Below are 18,580 nucleotides of genomic sequence, written 5' to 3' on the forward strand. Positions count from 1 at the left end.
TACATAAGCACAGCAACCAAGTATTTGTACTCCGTTACTTCCAACCACTGAACGTATTACATGTAGACTCATTCGATAACATTACCTGCAAACTGCCTCATTGTTTCCACCTCAGCTCAAACACAGAATTATGTCTCTTCTGACCTTTTGTCGAACTTTCTCCTGCCTCTTGTTCATGTTCGATTAACATGCTGACATAGAGCAGAACCTTTGCGTACATACTTCTTGCATGAACGCTTCTCAAAGACAAGGTGAACTGCGCAATTAAGTGATGAGGGCAGCTGGTCAGGAAGTGTCTCCATTTGACAGCTCAAGTTTTATTTTTTTTAACTTGACAGACACTCATACTGCTGCTTTCTTCTTAACGATGCACTGTCAGACTGCCATTAAACTTCATTTTGTTGTTTGTAATGCGCTTGTAAAGGTCAGTTAAGTAAAACAGACTGTCCAAAGTGTTTGTTTGTTTGTTTTTCTTCAGTCAATTTTCATCGCTTTGAAAATGGTTACAGCATTAGGACACTTGCACAATCAAAATAGCTGTATTCTTTGTAGTAAAATACTGTTTTTCATTTGTGTTTCCCAATACACACTTGATGATTTTTCATGGCACCAGTGCTTGGGAATCACTGCATTAGATTGTGCAAGTGTACTAACGACTTCCAATTTATGACTTTTTTCCCCCCAAGTGATGATTCAAAAAGCAATGAAACGCTGTTCAACGTATCTTGAGTGAATTAAAGCAATGGTGAGGTTAGATTTTTTATGCACGTCAAAGATTCCTAATGTGCTGCTCATCTGTGCATTTTAGTCTCACTTTGATTTTGTTTGTTGTTCAAGCACTTTAAAAACAATCGATCAAGTCCCCATGCTGAAAAGGCGCCGTAAAAGGAGCGATGACGCACGATTTGCGAGCTCAGTGGTAGTTTGCGCCTGCAAATGTTGACCGCGCGCGTTAGTAGGGGGGTAAAATTTATGTGCAAAAGGGGGGCGGGGTGGGACTGTGTAGCATTGTGGAGGTTCCCGAGCACCAGACCTGCTGCTGGCTTGAAGGGGGTCAGAAGAAGGAGAAGATCCGGGGGATCCAGACGGACTCCAGCCGCGGCACTTGAAGCTACCTCACCTGCACACGGGGGACGTCTATCGGCTTGCTTCTCACTAGTTGTTTTTTTTTCCCGGGGATTTTAAGCAGCAGGGATGGAGCGTTCACGGTCCACGGGGGTGTTCGTAGTTCGGCTACTCTCCTTCCTCTGGTGCGCGCCAAATGGAGTGTGGAGCTTCAACTTTTACGCACAGCATCCCACGGTGTACCGCGGACCCACTGGGAGTTATTTTGGTTATTCCGTGGACTTCTATCAGGCCAGCACCGATAGCAACACGTGAGTGGCAACTTTGTCAAACACAACATTAGGTACGCTTGCACAGTCCCCTCAGGTCCATTGGCGCAATATTAAAACTGCATCAACATTTGTACAATAACATTAATACTTGGGATTCGTTTCAATAAATGCTCACAACCATCTATCACAACCTTTGTGGCTGCAGAACTGCATTCTCATGCATGTAGCTAATTGAGGTAACCAAATACAGCCTTTATATAGGATCTCATCATCTCCATGTGGGGGAAATATCAATATGTGACATCGCTTTTTGAATTGTGGTAGAATTTGATACGCAAACATCAAACATCGATATACAATTACGAGCTTTTAATATGTGAAACTAACTATTCATTTCCATTTACTGTCAACAATGACCATCAACATAATACTATGTAAATCCTCAATATTAACCACACCAGAATGTCAGGACCACTGTTAATGACTGTATTTCAAGTTTAAGAACAAGCTATTATCTCCAAATATGCTGCATAAAACTAGCGGTGCAACAAATAATCGATTAATCGACAACGAATTGATTATCAAATTAATCAACTATTTTGATAAACGATTAATCGTTTGGAGACATCGTTTAACTTAAAATTGTCCAAATCCTCGGAATTTCAGCCTCTCAACAGTAAATATTCGCCAATTTCTGTGGGAAACGGTTCAACATTTTGCCTATTTTGTGACGTTACGGACCAAACCAATAAATGAATCATATCAGTTTATGTTTGTGCATTTTCTGCTCTGATTCGAAATAATGTCCTGTTTTGAATTAAAGAATGGGAATTTTAAAATGTTATTTTTATCCGATTCATTGAAAAGAAATAATCGCCATAAATCGATTATTCAAATAATCGTCCGTTGCAGTCCTATTACTCGCGTTGTGTTATCACCGAATATGAGCTTTTGCACCATCCATTGGTCTTTTTCTTTTCTTGCATTTCTTGTAAGACGCATTTGTGTTCCAGGTTCAGTGTGTTGGTAGGGGCTCCCAAGGCCAACACCTCTCAGCCTGGCATTGTGGAGGCTGGGTCCGTCTACTACTGCCCTTGGCCGGGCCTGCCTGACAGCTGCAGACAAATACCCTTTGACAACGCCAGTGAGTTCCCTCCCTTATTTTGTTCTGAGCGGAGACTTTTCCAAATATATTTGATGTGATGTTTTGTATGTGAGAACGACAGCTTGCGGGCATTTGCAGAGCTCCAAGTACGTCCGCTTTAAAGCTAAAGGTGATCTCAGTTGTTACATTTGGAAGCAATGAGTTAATTGCATGTGAGCTGCCACGCAGTTGTTTGTGTGGGGAAAAACAAGAGCGATAAGTCATATGGCTTTTTTGAAAAAGATGGTGAGCAGTTTTGCTGGGGCAAGACTGAATAGTTTAATATGCAGCCTCAGCTCCATCTCTTATGTTGTGTGTGGCGGGTGGAGGTTAAAACCCAGAACAAGTGGGAACACAAGAAAGGCAGTGTGTGTGTGTGTGTGTGTGTGTGTGTGTGTGCTTGGTGGGGGGGGGAATCTTTGTACATGGGAATTTAGTTCCCTTTGGAAGAAAAAAAGGAGGATTGGGTGAGGTCTGCTTCTCATTACATCTTGAAAATGCATCCCTGTCTCCTTTTCCCTCCTCTTGTCTCTCCTTCTCCTCCATCAATCCACCCCCTCTCTCCTCCTCTCTGCGATGACTTAACGTCTTCAAAATGAGAGGGCAAAAATGACTTTTTCATGCCTACTCAGCTGGAGGAAGTGGCTCGAAAACATCATCTGAGCAGCATCAAATACAAAGGCTTTGAAAAGAAGAACTCTGAGCATGCATATGGAAATAAAAGCCTGGAATATATATTATTGTATACTGTATATACGGTGCCAAAGTCTTGGGCCACCACTAGCTTTGTTGTTTTAATGAGCTTTTTTTACAGCTGTCATTTGGACATAATAAAACAGTAGGACATACTGTATTTGGAAAGGTGTGGTGTAGAAGCCAAGGAAGAAGCCACAGATTTTCAGTGATTATCTATAAAGTAAATGTGTATTTAGACAGAAAAATAGTTGACACTGAATCAACGCCTCTGCTGGTTGTAGTTCATTCAATATTGCGTCAGTTGCTTCTCGACAGGACACCACTGTGTGCTACTGGTTAGCACGTCTGCCTAACAGTTCTGAGTTTCAGGGTTCGACTCTTGGCTCCAGCCATCCTATTTTAATTAGAGTTGGCCCGGCCTGATCCCATGATCAGGAATCGGGGCCCATCATGTGCTTCACAGCTGATCGGTATCAGAGGAAAAAAGCGATGGTCATAAAAAGGTCATAAAGCGATGAAATAATCCTTTGATACAAAGATATTGCCCGATGGAACGGCAATATCTCAGTTTTACATTACACAATGTAACGTTTCTGATTCGTGTGGTGCCGTGAAAAGGAAAACAACAGCTGGGATTAGATTATAGCCATATACAAAGGTATCACGTTGGGATAGCTGTATTTGAATAAATAAAAATCAAGACACTTGTGACAATTTGGATGCACTCGCTTCTTCTTAATGCATTGCTGAGGTGTCGGATTGCGACTTGGTATCGGCAGATACTCAAAATCAAGTGACTCAGACTCGGGTGCAAAAAAAAAATGGCATTGGGACATCCCTAGTTAGAAATGTTCCTGTTATTTCGGCTTCTTCGTAGATTCCAAAAACATGTATGTTAGGTTTATTGAAGATTGTCCATAGGTGTTTTTTTTTGTTTTTGTTTTTTTGGTTGGCTCTTGCTCAATGTCAGCTCACCCACAACTCTAATGAGGAAAAGCGCGTTACAAAATGGATGCTTCAAGACGCAATTAATCACTACCCAAATTCCGACAATCAACGTCCATCCATCCATTTTCTGAGCCGCTTCTCCTCACTAGGGTCGTAGGCGTGCTGGAGCCTATCCCAGCTGTCATCGAGCAGGAGGCGGGGTACATCCTGAACTGGTTGCCAGCCAATCGGAGGGCACATAGAAACAAACAACCATTCGCACTCACAGTCATGCCTACGGGCAACTTAGTCTCTCCAATAAATGCATGTTTTTGGGATGTGGGAGGAAACCGGAGTGCCCAGAGAAAACCCACGCAGGGACAGGGAGAACATGCAAACTCCACACAGGCGGGGCTGGGGATTGAACCCAGGTCCTCAGAACTGTGAGGCTGACGCTCTAACCAGTCGGCCACCGTGCCGCCGACAATCAACGTGATTCTTAATAATTAACTGATAGATGAATATCTTTTTACACGGGCAATAACATTACAGTACAAGTGAGTTGCATATTGTCAGTTGACTATGACTGTAACAAAATATTTTATTCATCTAATTCTGGTTAATTCTTCAAAAAAGGCTTAGTTTTCTTAGTGTTTCTGGGTTAGTTGTGGGGTCTGCTGGAAGAGTAATAAGCCAGGAGCAGCAAGTGTGTGCTTGCATGCGTGCAGTAATCTAAATACCATTGTGTGTATCTCTTCATGCACTACGAGGTGATTGATGATCAAGGCTGTGTTGGATATTTCTAGAGTTACAGCAGGCCCATTATTACAGGACACACGTATACAATAACGAGGGCGAGAGTGGCAAACATCTGTGTGCGTGTGTCTGTGTGTATGTATGTGTCTCGCTCTATATGTGCTCTGCGATTGACTGCCATGGAGTCCAGGGTTGAAAAGGACAAGTAATTAGGATAGAAAATGGGCAGATGGATGCTTTGTGGAACTGATGTCGAGGGCTTCTGTCAATTTGAATGGTTTGTGTTGGAGAATGTTCACCAGGATACACTCACCTGCCAAATTTGCTGAGTTGTCTCCAAAAAGGCAAGTGGAATGTAAATGGAGGAGTTTCATGAGGGCCTAATATGTGACTTTAATCGATGGATTATCCATCCATCCATTTTCTAAAGCATTAATCATCAATTCTGTTGAAACGAGAGGTGCCGTTGATTCAGTCCCAATTGGTTTCTGGTGTAAATAAGAACAAAATTATGTCTGCTATGGGAAGTTGAACTACAATGGACCCCTCCATTCACCAATAGAGAAAACTGGGACCCATGTTAGCACCGCCGGAAACAATGCTTCACACGGACATTTATTGCAGACGGACGTGGTGTTGGGCTACTAATAAACTTTGTCTTTGACTTTTAAAAACACTGTTAGATGTGTGATGTAGATATAACATGATTTATGAGTGAGCTGAATGATAGCGTTTTGTTTTTACCTAAAATGGTAATCGCTAGCGTGCTAATGCTAATAGCAATTGCTTACCGTTTAGCATTTAGCTGTCTCAAATTCTGTACATCAAATTTATACCATACACTCAGTACCAACATATGCAGCTTAAGTATCGAGGTCCGTCCTCATAAATGAGAATAAAATGCATGTTAGTAGTAAATATATATATAATAATAATAGTGGGCAAGATGGGGTGATTATTATTCGATTAGTCGACCCAAAATCAATAGGAAAATCGATTGTAAAAAGATTAGATCGTGATAGCCCTATCTGAAAGCATAATTTTAAAAAAGGTATTGTGACTAATGAGAATATGATGCTGATTTTCCAGGCAAAACCATTAAATCAGTCAATGAATAATGACTGCACCATGTTCACCATGGCCAGTCATTGTTTTGAAGTGGTCAAGTCCAACATGTGCCCATGCATTGTGTTAGTTTGAGTGAACATGTGTTGAAGGAAGGTGTTTAACAGGGATCCAGCTGCATTAATATTGGAAAATATCCACAAAGAAACATTTACACACCATCACACCAATCTTAACACCATTTAGTTCAGTCAGTGGGAAGATGCTTGTAATGTGCGTGTTTGTCTCCCAGGTGTTTTCTTTTACCAGCTTTAGCTATTTAAAAAAAAAAGGACCACTAACATCCTGACGAATGGCTGTTTCTGTGGAGCAAGTGTTGTTTGGGTGTTTATTTATTGGTCTGTTAAATAGCTTGTTTTATCAAGGACAAATGCTTTCCATCCTCTCAAACTCCAAGAATGGATTCACAGTGCCAAAGTTCTTGTCATCTTTTGCTGGTATCAATAAATGTGTTTTTTTTTTTTTTTTTTTTTTAATATAAATCTTTTCTCATTCTTGCTTATTCTTCTCTATAGATAACCGCATGATAAAGGTAAGTGGCAGCAGAGAACCTTTGGAGTTTAAGTCCCACCAGTGGTTCGGAGCATCAGTTAGGACACATAAAGGCAAAGTGGTGGTAAGTAGTCACTGGAAAATTGTAATAAAATATTTATTATCATTTTTGCCGAAAAAATGAAAAGCAGTTTGGCAGGTGTAGTGGCACGCCAAACTATATATCAAAGCAAACGATGTACAATGAGGTGCATAATAGTTGTTATAGATCTACGGCAGTAAAAAGAAATCAAGAGCTGTGTGCTGTAATATGAGTAGCAGTATAAAAGTGGTTTATGATGTAACAGTAATAATGAAATATAAGACTATTTACTGGTGGTGTGTAAACGTTATGGGAGCAAGTATTGCATTATAATGATTTGAATTCAGTGATGAACCTAATCTACTGTGGTTAAAAATATACTGTAAATATTTCAGAATGTTATGTTAAAATATCTATGTACACGTTCACTAATGAAATGCAGTTATGGATATAATATGAATTTGGCCATAATGGAAATGTACCTATTTCACATTGTATGACCACAACATATACATTATCTTTTAGTTTTCTTTGTTTTTATAAATACTTTAATAAAAATATTTTAGGCATATCAAATTAATGGCTCTGCTACTCTCCTGCTTTTGAGGTTGTTTTTCAAAAAGTAAACGTGTGATGTATTGTGCAGGCGTGCGCTCCTCTCTACCACTGGCGCACGGTGAAGCTGAGCGGGGAGATGGATCCCGTGGGTACCTGCTACGTGGCCGTCCAGAACTTCAGTGCCTACGCGGAATACTCGCCATGTCGGACCAGTGAGTCACTCTACGATTCCGCCTCCACTTCCTTTCCACCTCACCTTTTTTTGTGTGTTTTTTTTTTTTGCCTTTGCAGCTATTCATATGAATACAAATGTAGGTGTGTGTGTGTGTGTGTGTGTGTGTGAGAGAGAGAGAGAGAGTGAGAGCAAGCGGAATCAGTACCACACTTTGGGAATAATTGTTCCAAGTCCAGTATCATCTGTTCAGAAATGTTTTTCATGCAAAAGTATCTGCATTTAAGCCTTGAACCTTGCACCACCCTAACCCACCTCGCATCTTCGCACACTATCCGTAACATTAGGTACACTTAAACAAGCTACAATCCCAATGTTTGGTTTAACATTAAGTATTATTGTGGTTTTAGTTTTCATCGTGTACATCACACATCATCCCAAGATTTGTTTGTAATAATTGTTATACCTGTTTTAGCTACATGAGTGGGTCAAACTATTAGAAACAGATGATGCAATGGCTGCAAACTACAACGACAATAAGCACATTAATTAACACCTATCTAAAAATGAATAAAATACCACATAGACATTGTGTGCAATCAAGACAGTTGTTATCTGATGCAGCTCTTGTGCATCTGATTAGATGTCCATCAAAAGAGATTATCCTACTATCTCATGCTGACCCTCCCAGTTGCCCCCAACACCAAATACTCTACAGATAAATAGAGTTGCTACCTTACATCTTACTTTAAAGTCCTCCCCCACTGATAGTATATCAGTGTCTCTTTTCTGTCATCTTAATGGCCTTGCACCCTAACCCTCCCGCCCTGCGGGGTGATATGAGCATCAGAAGCACGAAAGAAGGCTATCAGGTGGCACATTATAAACAGCAGATCGGATACGGCCTTTATCGTCGGCTTCTCCACTAACAAGTCCTTCACTGTTCACACTCAAACATACACGTGTACGCTCTAGGCATCGCACAGATATGAATTTTGTTGTGTGTGTGTGTGTGTGTCTATGTGTCTATGTGCCAGTGCAAACAAAGCCCCACTTAACACGTGAACCATGGTGTTCTCTGGGGGGACATAAAGCTGCGCTTTATATCCTATCATATGTCTAATTTCTGCGTTTCTACACTTGAATGTGCACCCTCCCTGCATCCCATAAATCACGCTGTGTTTATACACGCATGTACTTTGTTACACATCATAAAGCTTCACTTCGGGGTGCCTCCAACATGGGGAACAATCTATCTTTTTTACTTTCATGCGCAGTTAGGCGAGCAAATAAAAACACGCCTTCGACCATATTGTTTTTCTTTTTTACTTTTTTTTATGGAATTGTTTCATCTGATAGAATACTCACCCAAGTCAGATGAGCGTTTAGTTCCAGAAAACAAACGTTTCCACTGATTAAAACAAATGATGTGCTGCCTTTTCATGCTCAATTGTGTGTGTGTGCGTGTGTGCGTGTTGTTTGCAGATGACCCGGACCCAGAGGGGCAGGGCTTTTGCCAGGCGGGCTTCAGTGTGGATTTCACCAAGGTATAAATGAATGCAACACTAGCACATTACTGGCAATGCCTCCTTGAGCACATCACAACACGTCCCTTCTTAAAGTTACAAGCCAAGACCTCCCTTCTGAGAGTTATTGTGAAAGATGGTCAGCCTGTTTGTCCCATGGGGAGCCTCTCGTCCCAATGCGCCTCCTAACACAATAGACTAAATACACACATTTATATGCATTATTTCACTGTAAAGTCAGCGGGACCTTTAACCTCCATCCCACGGTCCAACGTAACCCTCCTGTACAGGAAGCTCTCACTCTATGAAAGTTGTCAACATGTATGACAGCAGGATTCAAGCATGCACAAACATACGCACACGGGACCATTTTGTTGCCACGCAAATAGTCACATGCACTCCCAACTTCCTGTCACATGATTGACCGCAGGTAATTGTATTTATTCCAGGAAGGAAGGCTGGTGGTAGGAGGCCCTGGAAGCTTTTACTGGCAAGGTAAATGCAGGAACACACTTTGCATACACTAAAGTGATGGAGTGGAACCTCTGAAGTCAAATCATTTCGTATTCAACCAAACATCCATCCATAAAGTCCCCAAAAGGTGACTGGAATATAAACAATGACATTTAATGAGTCCCTAACATGTAACTAATCCATGAATTATCCATGCGTCCATTTTCTGTACTCCTTATCTTCATTAGGGTCATGGGCGTGCTAGAGCCGATCAAAGCTGACTTTGCAATGTAGGAAGAAATAGTAAGTAGAAATAGCGTATTAGTCAACCCACACAAGCACGAGGGGAACGTGCATAGCAAAGCCGGAATTGGGATTCGAACCCCAGACCTCAAAACTGTGAGGCGGAGAGCTAGCAATTATTACACCGTGCTGCAAATTCATCCAAATGTTTCAGGTAAAATGCACATCCAAATTCCCGGGAGACGGGCTCGTCTGCAGCGGCACCTCATTGTTTTGGGAATTTAAGTAACGACACCGAGCTGTTCTGTAAAATGTGACTTCCAGGGATGATGCAGTTTTGGAGTCTGGGCATACTAGTTAGCTAACTGCATGGTTGTAGTGGTATAAATGGGCCAAGTACTAATTAACTCACAATTGCAGCGGATAATCACTGATGAGGAAAAAAAAATCACTTTAGCCATGCGCTCAAAAAAATCAGGAAAACTGAACTGAACAGAGCCAGTTTAACGCAGTGGGCTCTATTTTCATGACTGGAGCATTGGCTGGCAACCAGTTCAGGGTGTACCCCGCCTCCTGCCCGATGACAGCTGGGATAGGCTCCAGCACGCCCGCGACTCTAGTGAGGAGAAGCGGCTCAGAAAATGGATAGATGGAGCATTGAATGTTAGCGGGTACCATTATTAAATACAGAATTACCAGGTGAAAACCTCTGGCGTCTTAAATATATCCGCGGACCTCATTGATCTGTGTCTGTCTGCCTGCATGTGCCCTGATCAAATTCACCAAGATCGCGTTAGATCAGAGACGTGGTCCCAGTAGACGGAAGTTTAGATGAACTTTCTGACACCAAAATCTCACCCCACCAAACTTGATGCAGAGGCATCTGCCAAATTGACAAACACGCACAGTGAGTACTCTTGCGCTTGTACGAAAATCAAAATGCGCCACTTTTTACATTGAAGCGCAGCTGCACTTTCTTTGAAAATAGAGCCCTGTATCTCCAGAATTCAGTTCTACATAGTTCTCAGTCTCTGCACATTTTCACCATTTATGTTCAAACATCAAAACATGTATAATCTATTTCAAAACAAATCTCTCAATTCATTTCACAGGGTCTTTAAATAAACAGCATGGTAAATATCGGTTTTAAAATCACGAAGGATTGACCCAAGAGCAGATTAATTTCAATGGGGAAAAAAATCTGAGGTCGACCAGCAATCCTGGATTGAAATTGAAATTGTGTTCGACATTAGAGGTTCCACGGCATGTTGACAGAATGGTATTAATATGAGTGAAGGTAATGAGTTTAGCAGTCATAAACTCCCACACAGGCACACACACGGACGCACGCAGACGCACACACACGCATGTCAAACACAGTGGCGCACTTGGCAGATAAGCAGTGTTATTGCAAAGATATGACACAGAAGACTTTTCTTTCCTTACTTTTCCCCTTTCCCTCACCCCATATATTTCACATCTATAACAGTGACAGGAAGTGGGTGTTTGGGCTCCATAATGAGCTGATCTGGGGGGGTAAATGGAGCGAGAAGGGACGGCCCCTCCGCTCCATGATTATGCTCGCAGGAGGAGGAGGGTCTGAGAAGGGAAGGTGGCAGTTGTGATAGCGGGTCATTAAGAAGATGACAGTAACGTGTTGCAGAAGGCCGCGAGAGGGATGCGAGGTGAGGGGCGGGGGTTAAGGATTTAGACATCGCTGATGCATTTCCCACACGATGGATTGCTTGCAGGATTTCGACTCCAAGCATAATGCTGAAATGTCATATAAGTGGACTTTACCCGTACAAGTATGCCAGTACTCCCACTACTCCAGGTGTGCTCTCCAGGGGTCCCTCCTTTCCTCATCACTTATTCTAAATTAGGGAAAGCACTGTTCTGCAGATGCTCATTCATCTCTCATTTCCTGTTGGTGTCATTGGGCAGTGTCTCATTTATTCAAGATGGTGCAAAGGGAAGCTAGAATACAGCGCAGACCTCCACCAAGGTTGACTATTTCTGTGTTTGTTTGTGCGTCAGTTTGTTATGTAAAGTAGGTGACTACTTCCTGGTTCCAGGGCCATTGTAACTCAAATGCTGTAGAGAGTCACAAAATTCCAACATTGTACGGTTGGTTTGTTTGTTAGTCAGCTGACTACTTCCTGGTGTGCTGAGGATGACGCAAGACTATAGGAGAATGGTTCCATTGTGATTAAAAGGCAAAGCAAAAAAAATCTTATTGCTGTGCTTCTTTTCTGTTTGTCCAAGCATCATTTTAGTTAGCAGGCTAGTTTCTGGTTCACGTAGAATACAGACAAGCTCATGGGACTTTAAAATGGGAAAGCATTGCATTCTGCGGCAGGAACAATGGTTGTCTCATGACTCAAATTTCTAAAAGAGGAAAATAAATTAGTCTTGCAAAAGCAAACTAAAATCATAGAGAGCCGTGTTTGTTAGGTTGCTAGATACTTGGGATGATGATGGGATCATACATTTTTGTTTCTGTTACGTTACAGGGATAACTTTTCTCATTCTGGCTAATGAAAAAAAAAATAATAATAATAATAATAAATTCCTCCCAAAATACTGGGGGGAAAAAAAACACATAAATGGAATGGCCTATATTCGTTCATTGTGTGTTTCTTCGTGACTTGGTCATCATTGTCATTTGCGCGCACAACCAATGTTTACCGAAACTACAATTGTTAGTACTTGCACTAGCTAGCTGCCTAGCTAGCTACATAACATTATGTTGCCTGCTTGCTAGCGGTATTAAAAGTGCGTGGACATTGCCTCAACCTCTTCTTGAAGAAAGGACAGCCCAAACCGTCTTTTCCGGAGCACCCAAAGATGACACCACACCCGTTTTTTTTCTTCTTTTTGTTCTTTTATTTCAACATAAAACTATCACCATGGTAATAATTATATCAGGTAGCGTTGACACGTTCTCTCATCCCACCTCACCCAACAGCTTGAGTTTACAAGATTAGCCCAACGATCGTAAAAGATGGGATATTGATATGATATGAATACTTCGTGTATTATGTGTCGTGTGACGGAGACACAGCATTATTTTATGGCAGTAGTCTGACATAGTGCCATCGTGAGAGACCAAATTTGTCTTGTAGTCTCATCCATGCAATAGCTGACTACTTGTTGGTTCCGGGGCCAATTTATTCTGGAGAAGGGGGAAAGAGTTGTAATGGGACTCAAATGACAAAGAGAAAATCAAACAAAAGCTATAATTTATACACTTTTTCCATCCGTTAGTTAGTTAGTTAATTTTAAAAATGAAAAAAAAATGTATTGGTCTGCCAAACCCATCATGGAATGCTGTTGTTTGTGTTTGCTTGTCTGTTTGTTTATTTGGCTACTTCATATTTCATGCATATGGTGGGAACACTTACATTTTGTGTTAGTTTGTCTATCCATTTATTAGTTCGCAGGCTTCTTCAGTTGTGTGATTTTTCTCTGTAGGTTTTCAGTGATCCAGGTCATGGAAATCCGGAAAAGTTCAATCATGGCATTTGTTTTTAATGACCAAAAAGAGTCCAGTTGCTTTAAATCAACTGTTGCTGATTGTGTAACTTTTGCATAATCCTGCTAACTAACTAACCCAACCAACAATGGGCAATCAAAACAACACACTAGTAGTCCTTTAGCAGAGATCAAATTAATTTTAAAAAGACAGAAACAACTGTGTAGAAACCACCAAACAATATTTGTATGATTCAGGTTTATTGTTTGTCAGTGGTGCCGTTGTTACTTTAATGATGAACTTTGCAGCACGTAAAAGCCACACTAGACTACACTAATGGACTGCTCCCTCTTGACTCGACTCAACAAGGCCGGCTGCCTCCAGTTAAAATACTTCCTCTTAATGTTTATAAAAGCACTTCGCCTGGATTTTATGGACTCTTATATGAAAAAATCATCATCAGTATTGGAGCCATTTCATGTATACTCCCTGGACACTTCATTACGATGTCCAATACAAGACCTATATCAAAAATTCTCTTTAAAAAGATGATAACGCTCAGTTTTGATTGACATCGCCAGGGAGGCATTCATTTAACAATATGTTTATTATTGTGGCTATAGTTTGCAGTGGTGAAGAAATTTAGTGTGTCATACTGAGACTAGCATATTATAAACATCTGTCAGTATGATACAGTGCAGGTCCACGCCAACCACCGCAATATGCACATTCTGAAGTTGGGCCTAATGTTGTGGCCAATGAGTGTATGGTCAGCTCATTCCTTGGTGTTAGGGCTGCTCCATTATAAAACGACATGTCATTAGTCAAGTTTAATCGTGAGTTTAATGTGTTGATGTGTTATTTGGGTAGATAAAGTCAGTCCAAGTCGTCAATTTTGAGCTGCTAGGAGGGTTAAGAGGGCACCGTTTCCTCTGGCAGAGTACAAACACACGCACACATGCACATAAAAGAGGATTTATGGAAGGTTGAGTATGGCTGTAGATAATATGGTTTGTTTGTTTGACCTGCTGTTCAACAGCAGAGCAAAGGTGTTGTTTGTGTCTCTGTGAGTGCGGATAAATCAAAAACCCTCACTGTGGAAAAAGACATATTTTCTTTCGTTTTAAGGAACATTAGAAATATGTTTCATGTTTTTTTCCTCTACTAATGATGGGTTTTACCTTCCTTCGGGGATGACTCCGATGTGTCGTTAGCTCTGTACGCTCAGCGCGTCCGTGCTGACACGCGGCGCGAACACAACAGATAAGACATTTTTGTTCTAAGTATCTCTGTATGTGCATCTTTGTGTGTGGGCAGGTCAGGTGATGACAGCAGGCGTAGCTGAGATACTGAACGGCTACTCCTTGAAAGCCGTGCTGAGACGCGTTCCAGGAGAGAAACACACCGCCGCTGCTGAAGACACACACGATGACAGTTACCTCGGTAAAAATTCACAATTGTCCTTTAACTATACTAGAGTCAATAGTCGTTATCACCTGAAAAAAACAGGCAGTCTGTCTTTTCCAGGATCAATTTCTGATATTTGTTTAAAGATGATAAACTTGGCTATCATCTTAGCTGGGGTTCTTGCTCTATAACGTTGAACAATAATTCCAGAGAATTAGAAGAATATTATCTGTTGTATAATACATCTACGATGCCCACGTGTACAATGCTAACTTTAAGTCCTGACCTGGAAGAGAGGTCGACAAGTGGTCCCCAACCTTCACTTGTGTCTTTCGACCCTCAACCACAACACCGTCCAGTTGGCAGGTCAGCAGCGACCGCCCATCTCTTCCAGGCTTCCACCTTGTGTCAGAGCCAAAATGAGGCTCTCTCTGACACTTCTCTCAGCCTATGAACGGCTGATTTCCTCAAGTAGCCATTCCGTCCAACCTTTGTCACTAGATTCCTCACTGATGGAACTGGGAATCGTCAACACCACCATCATCAGCCAAGTTGTCCACCCCTTATCCCAGTGATCTTGAGCAAGTTGCTGGTATTTAGGCTTTTTTCTCTCTACAGCTTCTTTACGGCCCTTCTCCCACGACATTGTCAACTCCACCAGGATTTTTTTTCCCCCTCTAGAGACTACATGATGATGTCGGGCTGTAGAGTTGTGGACAGGACCACCTCTGGGAAGTGGCGTTTCCTTGCAGGGTCTACCTCCATTTCCCATCCCTGGGCTCACTGTCGTGGGTTCTGCCTGACTTAGATGTGGACGGAGCTCAGCGGTGTTCTTTCTTTGAATGGTTATTTATTGCTCCAGGATGTCTGCAAGCACTGCTAACAACTTGTCGTGTTGCCACCAATATTTCACCTGTGTCAGTGTGATCTTACAACCTGACAGAATGTGCGCCATTGTACCTTTCCAGTCACACAACCTGCACAGCGTGTCCTCCCTCATCCCCACCTGAGCAAACCGACTGAGGTTGGTTAAGTGTCGTAGTGCTCTAAGAGTAGAAAGGATATATGAAGGAGCTGCTACCGCCACAGTTCACTCCATGCAATTGTTTTCTTTGGGAGGTTCCACGTCATCCAGGCGCCTTGAGTTGCAAGCTCAATGGAATTTGCTCTTCTCCCTTTTCCCTCGGGATTCCGGACTTCATTCTTCCCCCTCGGGGTGGACTTTAACCATTGCTGGAAATGTGCCCTACACAGACCCTGACTTCCAGTGCAAGGGTTTCTGATGAGGTCTTTGGTCCTGAGGGAACATTCAGCCTCATAAATTGCCATCCTGGTGGCTTAAAAAAATAGTGTGTGCTAGAATTCTAAAAGTTTCATTCGTTTAATTTATTTTGAGTGATTTTTTTCTCCAATCTTAGAATTATTATTACATGAAGTAAAATTTTCTATGCATTTGGCGATTTTACCTGCAAACTCTTTTTAATGGTGTTCAAAACTTCTTCTTTTCCTTTGGGCTTGTCCCTTTAGGGTGTGCCACAGCACGTCATCCTTTTCCATGTAAGCCTATCTCCTGCATCCTCCTCTCAAACAACAACTGCCCTCATGTCTTCCCTCACGACATCCATCAACCTTCCTCTAGCTCTCTTGCCTGGCAGCTCCATCCTCATCATCCTTCTACCAATATACTCACTATTTCTCCTCTGGATGTGTCCAAACCATCAAAGTCTGCTCTCTCTAACTTTGTCTCAAAAATTTCGAACCTTAGTTGTCCCTCTGATGAGCTCATTTCTAATTTTATCCAACCTGGTCACTCCGAGAGCGAACCTTAACATTTTCATTTCTGCCACCTCCAGCTCTACTTCCTGTTGTCTCTTCAGTGCCACTGTCTCTAATCCATACCTCATGGCTGGCCTCACCACTGTTTTATAAACTTTGCCCTTCTTCCTAGCAGAGACTCTTCTGTCACATAACACACCTGACACCTTCCTCCACCCGTTCCAACCTGCTTGGACCCGTTTCTTCACTTCCTGACCACACTCACCATTGCTCTGGACGGTTGACCCCAAGTATTTAAAGTCCTCCACCCTTGCTATCTCGTCTCCCTGTAGCCTCACTCTTCCCCCACCACCGCTCTGATTCATGCACATATATTCTGTCTTACTTTGGCTAATCTTCATTCCTCTGCTTTCCAGTGCATGCCTCCATCTTTCTAACTGTTCCTCCACCTGTTCCCTGCTTTCACTGCAGATCACAATGTCATCTGCAAACATCATGGTCCACGGGGATTCCAGTCTAATCTCATCTGCCATATGGTGTTCAAAACTAACTTTCTCAAAACCACTGGCCCGTGTAAAGTTAAACCAGCTTATCTAATTGTAGGTTTTATTGTCAGGGGTGGTTTTGGATTGTCCAATTTCATAATGTCATTTGTAAATGTTTCCCAAATGTTACCAACATGTCGTAATATGTAAATGATGTCTCCCTCTAGGTTATTCTGTGGCGGTGGGGGAGTTTACCGGAGATTCGGAACAAGGTGAGAAAACCAACAGTGAGCACATATAGCACCAACAACCACAAGTTGTCTCCTTCGTACATCGGATGCACACTGTGGAGTGTAATCGGGTGACCCAAAGGGGGCGAGTGCACAGCTGGGTGACAATGTGCGGCTCTGAACTCATAGGCAATAATGCGAAATTTCTCTAAATGTCTGGGTCACGACCCCGAGGGGACATGTCTTTGGGAATTACTGATAAAGGGATTTCCTGCGCTCCACTTTGACTGATTAGAATGATTAGTGACCTCTCTGCAGACCTCTCCAGGTTTAGAGTTTCTTCTGGACTTGAACAAAATGGGTAATCATGCTGTGCTGGATGGATTTAGTAGGATTTCATACAAAAAAGAAAGTGGGAAAATCTTTTGAGTTTCTTGAAAATGCATTTTTTGGGGGGGGGGGGATAAAAATGAAACCCCTCAAAGAGTGGCTTCAGGTGCAGTGTCCACTTAAATAAATACTTTTCGAAAGTAAATGCAGTGATTTCAATTTATAGCATTTGAACCATTTTAACGCCGTTTCTAACTCTATTGCTAACCAAACCAGCGGCACTAAAAACTCTCCAATGATTTAACATGTGGAGTCTTACCGCTTGATGCAAATGAGTTCCGTGCGCAGTATTAAATATGCTCTTACATTATATGGAGACAACTCCTTTCACAGCAAATAGGGTCCCTGTAGACCTGAGCTCACGCCACAATATGATGAGGTTCCATGTTTCGGGACCGACATGACTTAATTTGTTCTGCCCAATCTGCCTCAGTTCTATTTCTCCATAATAGTCTTTTTATTTAGTTTCAAACTCCAGTGTCATTTCACGTCAATTGTAATACAATATACAGATAACATTGTTTAATAGTGTTTATACAATAAAGGCCTCCAATTAGACAAATAGACGTAACTCAATACCCCAACAACTAGTTGTGGAAATACAGTATATTTCCTCTTTATTTCAGCACACACCCCAAAAATATACTTCACTCAGAAGCTCATTTTTAATTAGACACATTCAGAGTTGTATCACTTGGTTAATATTAGACTCAAGGACTGTCAATAAAATTCCACAAAAACATGTAGTGTTGAAGGAAACTTTAGATTTATATTGCTTCCTTTTCAGCCAACATTGTTGCCAATGTCATTGCCTCCATTTGTCATGTCCTAGCGCCACTTTGCCACTCACCATTTAGTGGGATTTTTACAGAATGAGCTCGCATTTAAACACCCCCATACTACAATTCAAAGGCCCTCTGGCACAGAGACTCTTAAAAGTTACGCAAGCCTTTGGATGCAATTGTTGAAGTGTGAAGCTTGGTCTTGGTCACCGAGTCTTCTTCACAATGGCAAACTGGTCGTAACTTAAAGTTCTGACGGTGCTGGGAAGTGGTGCTTTATGGCCTTGTGGTTATAGGGAAGAGCTGGAGGGCAGGAAAGCAGAGGGTCTATCTGTTCGCCCCGAGACGTTAATTGCACCACAGGCATCAGTCACTGCTACAGCCGATCATTCAGTGTGTTTGCAACACTTCTCTTCTCACTGTCAGTCCACTGTTTAGCGTTTTAAAGCCATTGACAAACCTCTGTCGAACCCCGTCTTTGATTGTATGGCTTTCCCACACATGCGCTAATTCAAGTCTGTTTT

The 18,580-nt window shown here is 41.9% G+C and overlaps 1 protein-coding gene across 2 annotated transcripts in view; it reads left to right on the plus strand.

The window, feature by feature from the left end:
* Positions 1-996: 996 nt before the first annotated feature.
* Positions 997-18,580, plus strand: part of itga8 (integrin, alpha 8) — a 53,350-nt gene continuing 35,766 nt past the window's right edge. For both annotated transcript variants that reach the window (XM_061775822.1, XM_061775823.1), the window contains exons 1-8: positions 997-1,376; positions 2,351-2,481; positions 6,501-6,601; positions 7,206-7,329; positions 8,775-8,836; positions 9,265-9,310; positions 14,304-14,429; positions 16,882-16,926. In XM_061775822.1, coding sequence (XP_061631806.1) covers positions 1,195-1,376; positions 2,351-2,481; positions 6,501-6,601; positions 7,206-7,329; positions 8,775-8,836; positions 9,265-9,310; positions 14,304-14,429; positions 16,882-16,926 — 817 coding nt within the window. In that variant the 5' untranslated portion in view covers positions 997-1,194. The remainder of the gene's footprint in view (positions 1,377-2,350; positions 2,482-6,500; positions 6,602-7,205; positions 7,330-8,774; positions 8,837-9,264; positions 9,311-14,303; positions 14,430-16,881; positions 16,927-18,580) is intronic.

The sequence above is a fragment of the Phyllopteryx taeniolatus genome, chromosome 6 (assembly GCF_024500385.1).
Source record: "Phyllopteryx taeniolatus isolate TA_2022b chromosome 6, UOR_Ptae_1.2, whole genome shotgun sequence".
Lineage (NCBI taxonomy): Eukaryota > Metazoa > Chordata > Actinopteri > Syngnathiformes > Syngnathidae > Phyllopteryx > Phyllopteryx taeniolatus.